This window comes from Eurytemora carolleeae, unplaced genomic scaffold (assembly GCF_000591075.1).
Source record: "Eurytemora carolleeae unplaced genomic scaffold, Eaff_2.0 scaffold265, whole genome shotgun sequence".
NCBI classification, from domain to species: Eukaryota; Metazoa; Arthropoda; class Copepoda; order Calanoida; family Temoridae; genus Eurytemora; species Eurytemora carolleeae.
This window is the reverse complement of record NW_019396184.1, coordinates 12,102-22,664: the sequence shown is the minus strand read 5'-3', so window position 1 is coordinate 22,664 and position 10,563 is coordinate 12,102. Positions and strand designations below refer to the sequence as shown.

Genomic DNA, 10,563 nt, shown 5'->3' with positions numbered 1-10,563 from the left:
TTCAAATATCTCCAGCACTTTTATTCAAAACGCAAATTTAAAAAAAATCGTTTTTAAAAGAGATTGTTTAACGTTTATGAAATTTCAAGTGACCCGCCGTATTTAGAGTTACTCGGTTATATGCCCATTAGATGCTAGTATAACGGTTTGTCTCAGCAAATTAAACCGATGGAGATATCCTAGGTTTTTATCTGAAAATTGATCAAGCTAATTTGAGATTCTTAAATCAACCGAAACATTGAAGAAAACAGGTAAAACTTTTAACTTTTTCAGATAAAAAACTATTTTTTAGAGGGTTCAGTTGTGAATCTGTTAATGACGAGCCGTTTGAAATTTAGTCTACAGTCCCTTTTAGTTAATTTATCGTGAAGGAAGGATTAAGATGGCCGATACTCACAATACTCATCTTCCGGTTTAGTTCCATTTCCGGTGCAAGGCCGGGGTTAAACATTGACCTAGATCTGGACTTCCGGCGGTAGCCGGCATTGCGTTCCGGATATCCTACATCGTCGTGATCAGGCATATTCCAGAACAGGTCATCGTCAAATAGTTCTTCGTCCGGGATGGTGTCAAACAGCTTCTGTATTGAGATAAAAATACCGACAACTAGTCCACTGACAATAGCGATGAGTAAGGTTGCTCCCAGAGTGAGAAGTTGGACTAAAGCCTGAAATCCAACTGATCTTCCTTCTCCACCCTCTAACTCTAGATATAAAGGAACTAATTACATATCTCAAACTTAAACTTAAAATTTATAATTCTTATATCTTGTAACTCTTTGATATTTAAAACAATAAATTTGTTTTAATCAAGATGGTATCAGGTATTTTCCACAAGGCATTTCTCAAGGGCGACTAACGAAGTGACAATTTCCCAAGTGGCAAATTCCCTAATTTTCAATTTCCCAAGCGGTAACTTCCCAAAGGTTAGGTTAGGCCTTTGCCTTTGCAATGAGGGCCGAGCGCTGCAGCTGTAATAGTCTAAGGGGGGCTGAGCGCTGCTGCTAGAACAGGCTAGGGAGCCAAACGCTGCAGCTAGGACAGACGTGAGGAGTTGGCGCTTGGGAAATTGCACAGTTGAGAAGTTGCCACTTGGGAAGTACCCTTGGGAAGTGACCGCTTAGAAAATGGCCTTTGGGAAAGTACTTAACATCGCGGGAAATCAGTTTCTTTTAAACAGTGCTTATGATTCGGATTTGAAATATTTGGATTCGCAACACTTTGCCTCCGTTTATCCGCATCCGAAAAAAAAACAACAGTAAAACCTTATTGTCTTTAAACAAACAAAACTCAAGTGTTGACTGATAATGGGTTTGTAAACCTTTCTACATGAAGCCTAATTTATCAAACAAACAAAATAAGGAGTTGAGTCTTTGCCACTAACTCTGATTTTCTAATCCTTATATCTTTTCAGACCAATGGCATAACCTTAGATATTTCAAACTATAGATTCTGTTAAATCTGTTAAGTTTGAAATATCAAAGATTTAAACGTCAGTTTGTAAAGCTGTAGAGATTAAAAAATTTGAGTTTGTGTCAGAGACTAGCTCAATTCCTTTGTAGAGCTATTTTGAGCAATTTTTTCTAAATTAATTCATTTTAATTATTTACCTGGAAGCTGCTGTTGGAGGACCTTCAAGGCATGTGTTCCCTCCAGGGGGGCGCAGAGAGGAAACATTTTATAAAGGTTTGCACCGTAACTATCCTCGCTTGCAAGTAGAACAACAAGTACTGATGATAACCCAGACATGATTCCAGGTAAGCCATGGAGGTTATGAACACCACAAGTATCATGTATTCTCAAATGCCTATGGATTACTGGAGTGATGTACTTAAAACCAATGGTGGAGACGATTCCTGCAAGAGTTCCAGCTAAACAAGCTCCGTAGGGTTGGAGAACCATATCTGCAGTAGCTCCAACCATTACTCCTCCAGCTAAATTAACAGAACTTAATACTCGGCTCAAAATAATTTTCAAATCCTTATATCATTGCAACCTATTGCACTGGCTACATTTATTGCAAAAAACGTGCTGGGTCGACTCTACACTGGGTAGCATGACTGGACGGTACGACGGACTGCATGTACAGTGTTGTACCGGCACGGATCATACAACTTTTAGACTGGGGTGATTGCCTTTGGCATTTCAATTTATTAGATCATCAATAGATCAAACAGTGCCAATTTAAAATGTCAACAGAGCTGTGAACTTTAGAATGGATAACCTTGAATCCCAACTACTTAATCCGAATATCCATTGTGGAAACTTTTAATTTTAGTCCTTAATCTACTCTTTTTCTCTCTCTTTGGATATCCGTACATTATTTTCTCCAAAGAGAGTGCAGGAATATAATTCGTAAATTGTATTGACCAATGACAGCCTTGAAAATAAATTCTATCCCATGAGAGAAATATCCGCAATTTCAAACAAGTTAAGAATATGTTGTCAGCTATTTTGTAAATTAATCAGTGAAGAAAAATATTTAATAATACTTTTGAGATTCTTTTTTAACCAATTTTAACTAATGTATTAATAAATAAATGGGTGAGAAATTAAGTGAGGGCCCTTCCACACAGAAAGCGAACAAATCAGGCGTTCCTAGAATCAAATTTTTTGATCTAAATATTTACTCTCGAGACAAACACAATCTCGAGATTATGTTAGTCTCGAGATTAGCAAAAAGAGAGGATTAAGCATTAATCTCGATATCCACCTATATCTAAAGTTCCCAGCTCAGTTTACATAATCACGCCCTGTCAAGCACGGTTCCAAAGATATAGGAATTGTATAAATAGTTTTAGAGGCAAATATTTATTTCCTATTTCAAAGATATAAGAATGAACTAGATAGGACATGGTGAACGATAAAACGATAGAAAAGTCGTCGTGAGCTGTGTTTTCAGATTTATCGATACTAAAAGAATTGAGTCTTTTCCACAAACTCAAATTTTTAAACCTCTATTTCTTTTCAACCTCATAGCGTAATCCTTTGATATTTCAAACTTAGACTTTTTGATCTAACAGAATGCATAGTTTGAAATATCTAAGGTCTACGACATTTGGTTGAGAAGATATAAAAATTAGAAAATACGATTTTGTTGCAAAAACTCATTTCCTTTATCTGACTGATAGATATCAAATCATCTTTCTATATCTATTAAAATTAAAATTAAAAAATAAACAGAGTTCTTGATACAAACTCAATTTTTTTTATTCCTATATTTTTTACATCCTGATGGTGTAAATCTTTCATATTTAAAACTTTTAATATTTGATCCAAATACAATGTTTGAAATATCAAGGTTTACGACATCGGGTTGCAAAGATAAAGGGATTAAAAATTCTGAGTTCTTTTACCCAATGTAGCGTTCTGAACATCTTCCGGGCAGAATTTCTTGTTCCCGAGTAGTCCACTGATAACAAATGTTGCAACTGTTGAGCTACAAAGACTGAGATATGTATTGATGTAGCATCTCAAACGAGCATCTTCAACTGCTAAAATTCCGTTAAAGCTCGGCCAAAACACCCAGAGAAATACAGTGCCTGTAAATAGGCATTATATTAAAAATTTCTTAAGAGGACTGCAGGCTTAATATCAAAAAGCTATCCATTTATATAGAGTTGCATTTTCGAATTACAAAGCTTCGTCTGGTTAAAAATGGATGAGATATCCATGTTTTCTCTTTAAACAAATTAATGATTTTTAGATTTCTGGTTTCCCTTTAAAAAATCGCGATTCCTAATGCAGCAACAATTTGGAGGAAATTTTCAGCTAGAAAAACGACGTTATCTTCCACATTATTGATCTGATTTAGGTGTGAAGGGTAGCACTGTGAATCGGGCATGGACTATTTTAAATGGAAGGTAACTTGAAATTACAACAACTATAGATAGGACTTGAGTTAGAAACAAACAAGGTAGTAATGCAAGGAAAGTTAATTGCAGTTGCGTATACTCTGCGTACATATTGAAACCAGTTCTCTCTGGGCGGAATTAGTAATAGATGCATTAGTGTTTGTTTAGTATCCGAGGAGGATAAAAGCATTTAATTTTGATAATTTTGATTATTCACATAATTAGAGTTTCCTTTGACCAGAATATTTCATTGATTTTTTATGTGAAGGATGGATCCCATGTCAGGCTGTGACATCTCTTGTGTTTATATTACCACCCAGAGACAGTACACTGCAGTACAAAAGGTGCGTGAACCTCTGAAATAACTTTCCTTGCATTATAACCTTGGAAAGAAATACCTAGAAGTGAGGTTATATCACTCGTATATCGTGGTTCTTCAAGATTAAAACTCAGCTCTACTTTCTGATTTCGAAGAGCAAGACTGACCGCAAGTCCAAAATACGCGCCAAAAGTATGAATTAAAATGGCGCCTCCGACATCATTTGCTCCGAGAATCTTGTATCCGAGATACATATTCAGGGTTATGATGATACACTCAATGATGCCAATAACAAGCATTTGAAGTGGATTAACCTTAAAAAACAAATGTTAAATATTGTACAATGAAACCCATAAAGCTGCAGTAATAGGAAGACGATATTTAAGCAATTTTATGTTGTTATAAAAAAAATGCTACCAGTAACTTGAAAACCAACTATACAGTGAAATGGGCCAGTGTAAACTTTATTATTGCTGGGTTTCATGGTCAGTGAACTAATTAAAATCAAATTTAGAATCTCACAGTCGTCCAACTATTCCAAAGTTTTATGGGTGTCACTGTATTAATTTTAAATTTAGTTTTGGATTGTGCCGTTAAAATTTCAAACTGGGACCAGATTTAATAATGACGAGAAGTAGTTGAACTACGTAGATATAGTTGAACCACGCCTTTTCTGTGTCCGGTTCAAGTTAATTGTGGAAAAGTTTTATTAGACTCTACCAACCAATTTAAAAAGATTCTATCTAAGGTTGCCATAGTTATAAAACAGTGTTAAGGATATCTATCAAAAAGTACCTTTCCAATGAGAGCCCCAAATGTGATTAGAACAGAAGTAGCTGTAACCCCAGCTTCCACCAAAGTAATAAACTCTACCTCGATCACAAAATCACTGTTAATATGAGTCAAGCCAATCACAATGACAGTAAACTCTGTAACCACAGCTGTTATAATCATGGTCAATCCCACCGCCCCCAATCCGTATTTCTTCAAGAACGTCATGAGGTATCCGAATCCTCCGAAAAGCATCATAAAGATATCAACGCCGAGAGGGTAGGCGTTCAGGTTGTATTTCAGACGCTCAATACCATGCTTGCTGTTGACATTCTTAGGATTAGAGGAATCATCGTATCTGCCGAGAAGGAAGAAGATCCCAACAATAATGATCTACTCTCAACGATCAAATGATTTTTCATTAAAATTGTATTACACGGTGGTAAACAGAAAACATTGTAATGATTGGTGTCTGCGTTATAGTTTCTTGTATTCCTTTCTTCTTTTTTCCACTCTATTCTTCAATACCTTTTCCTCTATCTACTTCTTTCCATTTAGTGTTAAAGTATTTTTGATTCATATGGTTTAATTTTAATATTATGTTTTTAAAAATCGTCTATAAATTGAATTGAAATTACATACATAGGGCCCCTTAAAGTTTTATTGTTTGAGGGTAACCCTGCATATGTAAAATCATTTGATTTTTCCTGAATCATTGCTAGTGTCCAGAGGAACTTAATCTGAGATTGTTCTTGGGTTCTCATCTTGATCTTCTAAACAAAACTTCAGGAACTCCAGTTTTCAGGTTGCAAGGGTATAAGGTGTGTAATTACAAATCAGTTCGTTTAACTTTTTATCTAAAGGGACTGTACGCGTAATGTCAAGTGACCCTCCATGCAGAGATGTTAATGCCCGATTCACAACCATACCCTTAAAAGCGTTGTCTGATCAAGTATGCTACAAGAAAACGTATAGGAATTATCAGAGCTTAACACTTTTAAAACAAGTAAAATGATAATATCTTCCACATTATATATCAGAGAAAAGGGTACCCGTGTGAATCTGCATTACCATCTTTGCATTAAAGGCCACTTAGAATTACGCTTACAGTCCCTTTAAAGGGACTGTAAAGGAAAATTTAAAGGGAGTATAGGCTGAAAGCTATTCACTTTAGCTCTTGATCGCGACCTATGAAAGTTGTATCTGATGTTCCTGGCTCTAGGAATTCAGTCTATACCCCCTTTCATTTTTCCTCTATAGTCCCTTTAAGATGCTGTTTCATTAATGTTTATTTTCAAAATTTACCATGTTTGCAAAAAAAAGCAAAATCAGTAAAATTTGTCAACTTGTGACTTCATTACTATTGTTTGCGTATTATTTAGGCTTTATTTTAAAAGAAAGATTACATTTTTTAAAATTCAACTTGTTATATTTAACTTCGGATAATTAATATTACTTGAAAATTCAAACATATATTTGCGTAATTGTTGAACCTCTAGTAAAATATCTACAATCTACATATATTATAAATCATATATAACTGGAAATAGTTGGAAAGCGTAGAGCACCCCTGCCCCTTTAGTAAAAGTGAATTCAGCCTATATGAAGCATAAAGTCTGACCGCGTCAACCTTGTTGCACCGGCTAGTCCTGTCCATAGAGTTAGGTACAGTACGAACTGGGACCGAAAAGGTTGACCCGGCTCGGAAATTCAAATGTACTACGGCTGCCCGTGAGAGTACTTACCTAATTTCTGGGTTTAAAAAATGACGAATCAACAAATCCAAGAAAATTAAAACATTTCGGGGTTCTTTGCCCCCGCATTTTTAACCTGAAAGAATTTAGAATTATGGGTGAAAAATATAAATATTCGGTTTTATTATATTTTATGGCTTTTGCTAATTAATTTCTCAGGATCAAACAAACTATCTATGATTAACATGATGAAAAGAGAATTTTAATATTTTAGACACAATTATCTAATACACGTTTACATTTAATTTATATTTCCTTGAATCTCCTGTATTCTGAATCACCTTATATTTCTAAATATCCTCTATTCTGTAGGATCTTTCTGCATTTCCCTTAAACTCCTTTAATGTAACTCTCTGAATCCCAAGTTGTCTGAATCTGCCTGTATTTCTCAGAATTACCAGTTTTCTGAATCTCTCTGTATTTTCTTGTATTCTAAATTTAATTGTACTTTCCTAAATCTACTTAATTCTAAACCTCTCTGTATTTCCTTGAATCTCCTGCATTCTAAATCTCCCAGTATTTCCCTAAATCTCCTGATTCTGAACTTCGTGTATTCTTGATCTCCCAGTATTACTCTGAATCTTTTGATTCTGAATTTTATTGCATTTCCCTAAATCTTCTGTATTCAGAATTTCCCTACATTCTGGATCTCCCTGTGTATTTTGGATCTCTCTGTGTATTCTGGATCTCTCTGTGCATTCTGGATCTCCCTGTGTATTCTGGATCTCCCTGTGTATTCTGGATCTCCCTATGTATTCTGGATCTTCTTGTGTATTCTGGGTCTCCCTATGTATTCTGGATCTCCCTGTGTATTCTGGATCTCCCTGTGTATTCTGGACCTCCCTGTCTCCTGGACTCCCCTGTAACCTAACCCCCCTGAATTATCTATTAATCTTGAATACTATGTTTAGTACACGAAGTATTTATAGAGTATTATATACGGACTACTAATACCACTAAACCTGTATCAGCGTGCACATATGTATATATGGATATAACATAATCTCATGATTTAGCATCAATAATAGCTAAATTCATCCCAAATCATTCCATTTCTGTGACAGTTAGCCCTCCCATCTCTACCTTGCATAATAATCACCTTCTGTCATATTTTTATCCTCCGAATCCCTCATACTTACTTACCACCCATATACCTACACTACCCCTCCCCCCTCCCCTTTTCTTTTATGTATTTATGAATAAAAATATTTTTTTTTGTTATTTGTAACTTTTTATTTAAAAAGTATATTTTAAAAAAGAGAGAAACTGATTACAATTGATATTTTAAACTATGGATTCTGCATGATCAAATAATCAGGTTTGAAATACTAAAAGTTTGCACGTACCATTAGGTTGCAAAGGTTGCAAAGATATATGGCTTTAAAATATAGAGCTTGAGGCTAGTAATCAGTTCACTTATTGATTAAAACCCCACATATTTTAATCCAATCCATAAATCTGAATGAATATATCTTGTGACAGTTTTAGTTGAAGTTTCAGGACTGAAAGATATATCATGAAATCCGTCCTTACTCCGGGTAGGCACAAGATACAGCCTTCCTTACTCCGTGAAGGTACCAGATACAGATATTCTGAATAAATCATGTACTAAATTTGACCTTGGAGAAGAGAAATAAAAACTTCTTTCAAAAGCTTAAATTAGACGTACTTCACTAATTTTTCTTTTCTCATTTTCTTCTTTTTAAACAATTGATAAATTGATGAAAAAATCAACTTTTATGATTTGGAAGATTTTTTTGTCTATTCTTCGATTATTTGAATTTAATATTTATTGGGGATCAAGTAAAAGATCATGAAACATAAATAATTAATTTAGAGGTTAAGAACCTGATTACTCGCCTCAAACTATTATATTCTAATCAACATATCTTTGCAACCTGATAGTGTTGGATGCAAATAAGAAGGGAAAAGAGTATTGAGAATAATTTAATGTAAAAGATCTAGAGTAATATCCAAGGTTTAAATCCTTCTAACGTTTTGGAGACGAACCCCGTTTATTTTATAAAAAGGCTGTTAACTCCAAGGTTTTATGAAATTTTCAGAGAAGCTACCGTAGATTTTTAAGGTTTTATTATCTCCAGGTTTGAAATAATTCTCAAACTCCAGTCCAGGTTTGATAAAAAGGTATATCCAAGTTCGGAGAAAAGTACATTATACTTCAAGGTTTAGATATCTCCAGGTTCAGAGAATAGAACATTATACTTCAAGGTTTAGATATCTCCAGGTTCAGAGAATAAAACAGTTTAGATATCTCAAGGTTCAGAGAATAAAACCGTATACTTCAAGGTTTAGATATCTCCAAATTCGAAGAATAGAACCGTATACTCCAAGGTTTAGATATCTCCAGGTTCAGAGAATAGAACCGTATACTTCAAGGTTTAGATATCTCCAGGTTCAGAGAATAGAACCGTATACTTCAAGGTTTAGATATCTCCAGGTTCAGAGAATAGAACCGTATACTTCAGGTTGAGAGAATAGAACCGTATACTCCAAGGTTTAGAGAAAAGAGAAGTAAACTTCAAGAAATAGTTATCTCTAGATTTGAAAAATACAAAGTGTTTATTCCAAGTTTTAGACCTCTAAATGTTTTCAAGGCCAGGCAGCTTATTACGCTGAAGTTACCATCTTCACCCAAAAGGATATGTATAGTGTATCTATCTATCTATCTATCTATCTATCTATCTATCTATCTATCTATCTATCTATCTATCTATCTATCTAGAAGTTTAGGTTTCATGAGACGGGAGGGGGGAGGTATGTTGTAATGTATAGAAGATGCACTGTATTGTGTAAACCAGTAAAGATGAGGATCAGATTGCTGAAATGACCAGAAATTTGTTTTACAACAGCAGGGTCACTAACAATAGAAGGAATAATATCAGTAGCAATAGGAGGATAGGAGCAGTAGCAATAGGAGGAATAGAAGCAGTAGCGATAGAAGCAGTAGCAGTAGCAGTAGGAGGATAGGGGCAGTAGCAATAGGAGGATAGGAGTAGTAGCGATAGGAGGATAGGAGTAGTAGCAATAGGAGAATAGGATCAGTAGAAATAGGAGGATAGGAGTAGTAGCAATAGGAGGATAGGAGCAGCAGCAATAGCAGGATGGGAGCAGTAGCAATAGGAGGATAGGAGCAGTAGCAATAGGAGGAATAGAAGCAGTAGCAGTAGCAGTAGGAGGATAGGGGCAGTAGCAATAGGAGGATAGGAGTAGTAGCGATAGGAGGATAGGAGTAGTAGCAATAGGAGAATAGGATCAGTAGAAATAGGAGGATAGGAGTAGTAGCAATAGGAGGATAGGAGCAGCAGCAATAGCAGGATGGGAGCAGTAGCAATAGGAGGATAGGAGCAGTAGCAATAGGAGGAATAGAAGCAGTAGCAGTAGCAGTAGGAGGATAGGGGCAGTAGCAATAGGAGGATAGGAGTAGTAGCGATAGGAGGATAGGAGTAGTAGCAATAGGAGAATAGGATCAGTAGAAATAGGAGGATAGGAGTAGTAGCAATAGGAGGATAGGAGCAGCAGCAATAGCAGGATAGGAGCAGTAGCAATAGGAGGATAGGAGCATGAAGCAATAGGAGGAATAGAAGCAGTATCGATAGAAGCAGTAGCAGTAGCAGTAGGAGGATAGGGGCAGTACCAATAAGGAGGATAGGAGTAGTAGCGATAGGAGGGTAGGAGTAGTAGCAATGGGAGAATAGGATCAGTTGAAATAGGAGGATAGTAGCGGTAGCAATAGGAGGATAGGAGCAGCAGCAATAGAAGCAGTATCAGTAGCAATAGGAGGATAGGAGCAGCAGCAATAGAAGCAGTATCAGTAGCAATAAGAAGATAGGAGCAGCAGCAATAGA

General features: G+C 35.8%; 1 protein-coding gene across 1 annotated transcript; it reads right to left on the bottom strand.

The window, feature by feature from the left end:
• LOC111697502 (ammonium transporter Rh type A) lies at nt 1-6,775 on the bottom strand. The gene is made up of 7 exons (XM_023467528.1): nt 6,689-6,775; nt 5,651-5,716; nt 4,968-5,336; nt 4,252-4,486; nt 3,356-3,541; nt 1,610-1,933; nt 1-705 (listed from the first exon to the last, which is right to left on the bottom strand). The coding sequence occupies exons 2-7, from the start codon at nt 5,705-5,707 to the stop codon at nt 356-358; spliced, it is 1,521 nt and encodes a 506-aa protein (XP_023323296.1). The 5' UTR covers nt 5,708-5,716; nt 6,689-6,775; the 3' UTR covers nt 1-355.
• Between the last annotated feature and the right edge of the window lie 3,788 nt (nt 6,776-10,563).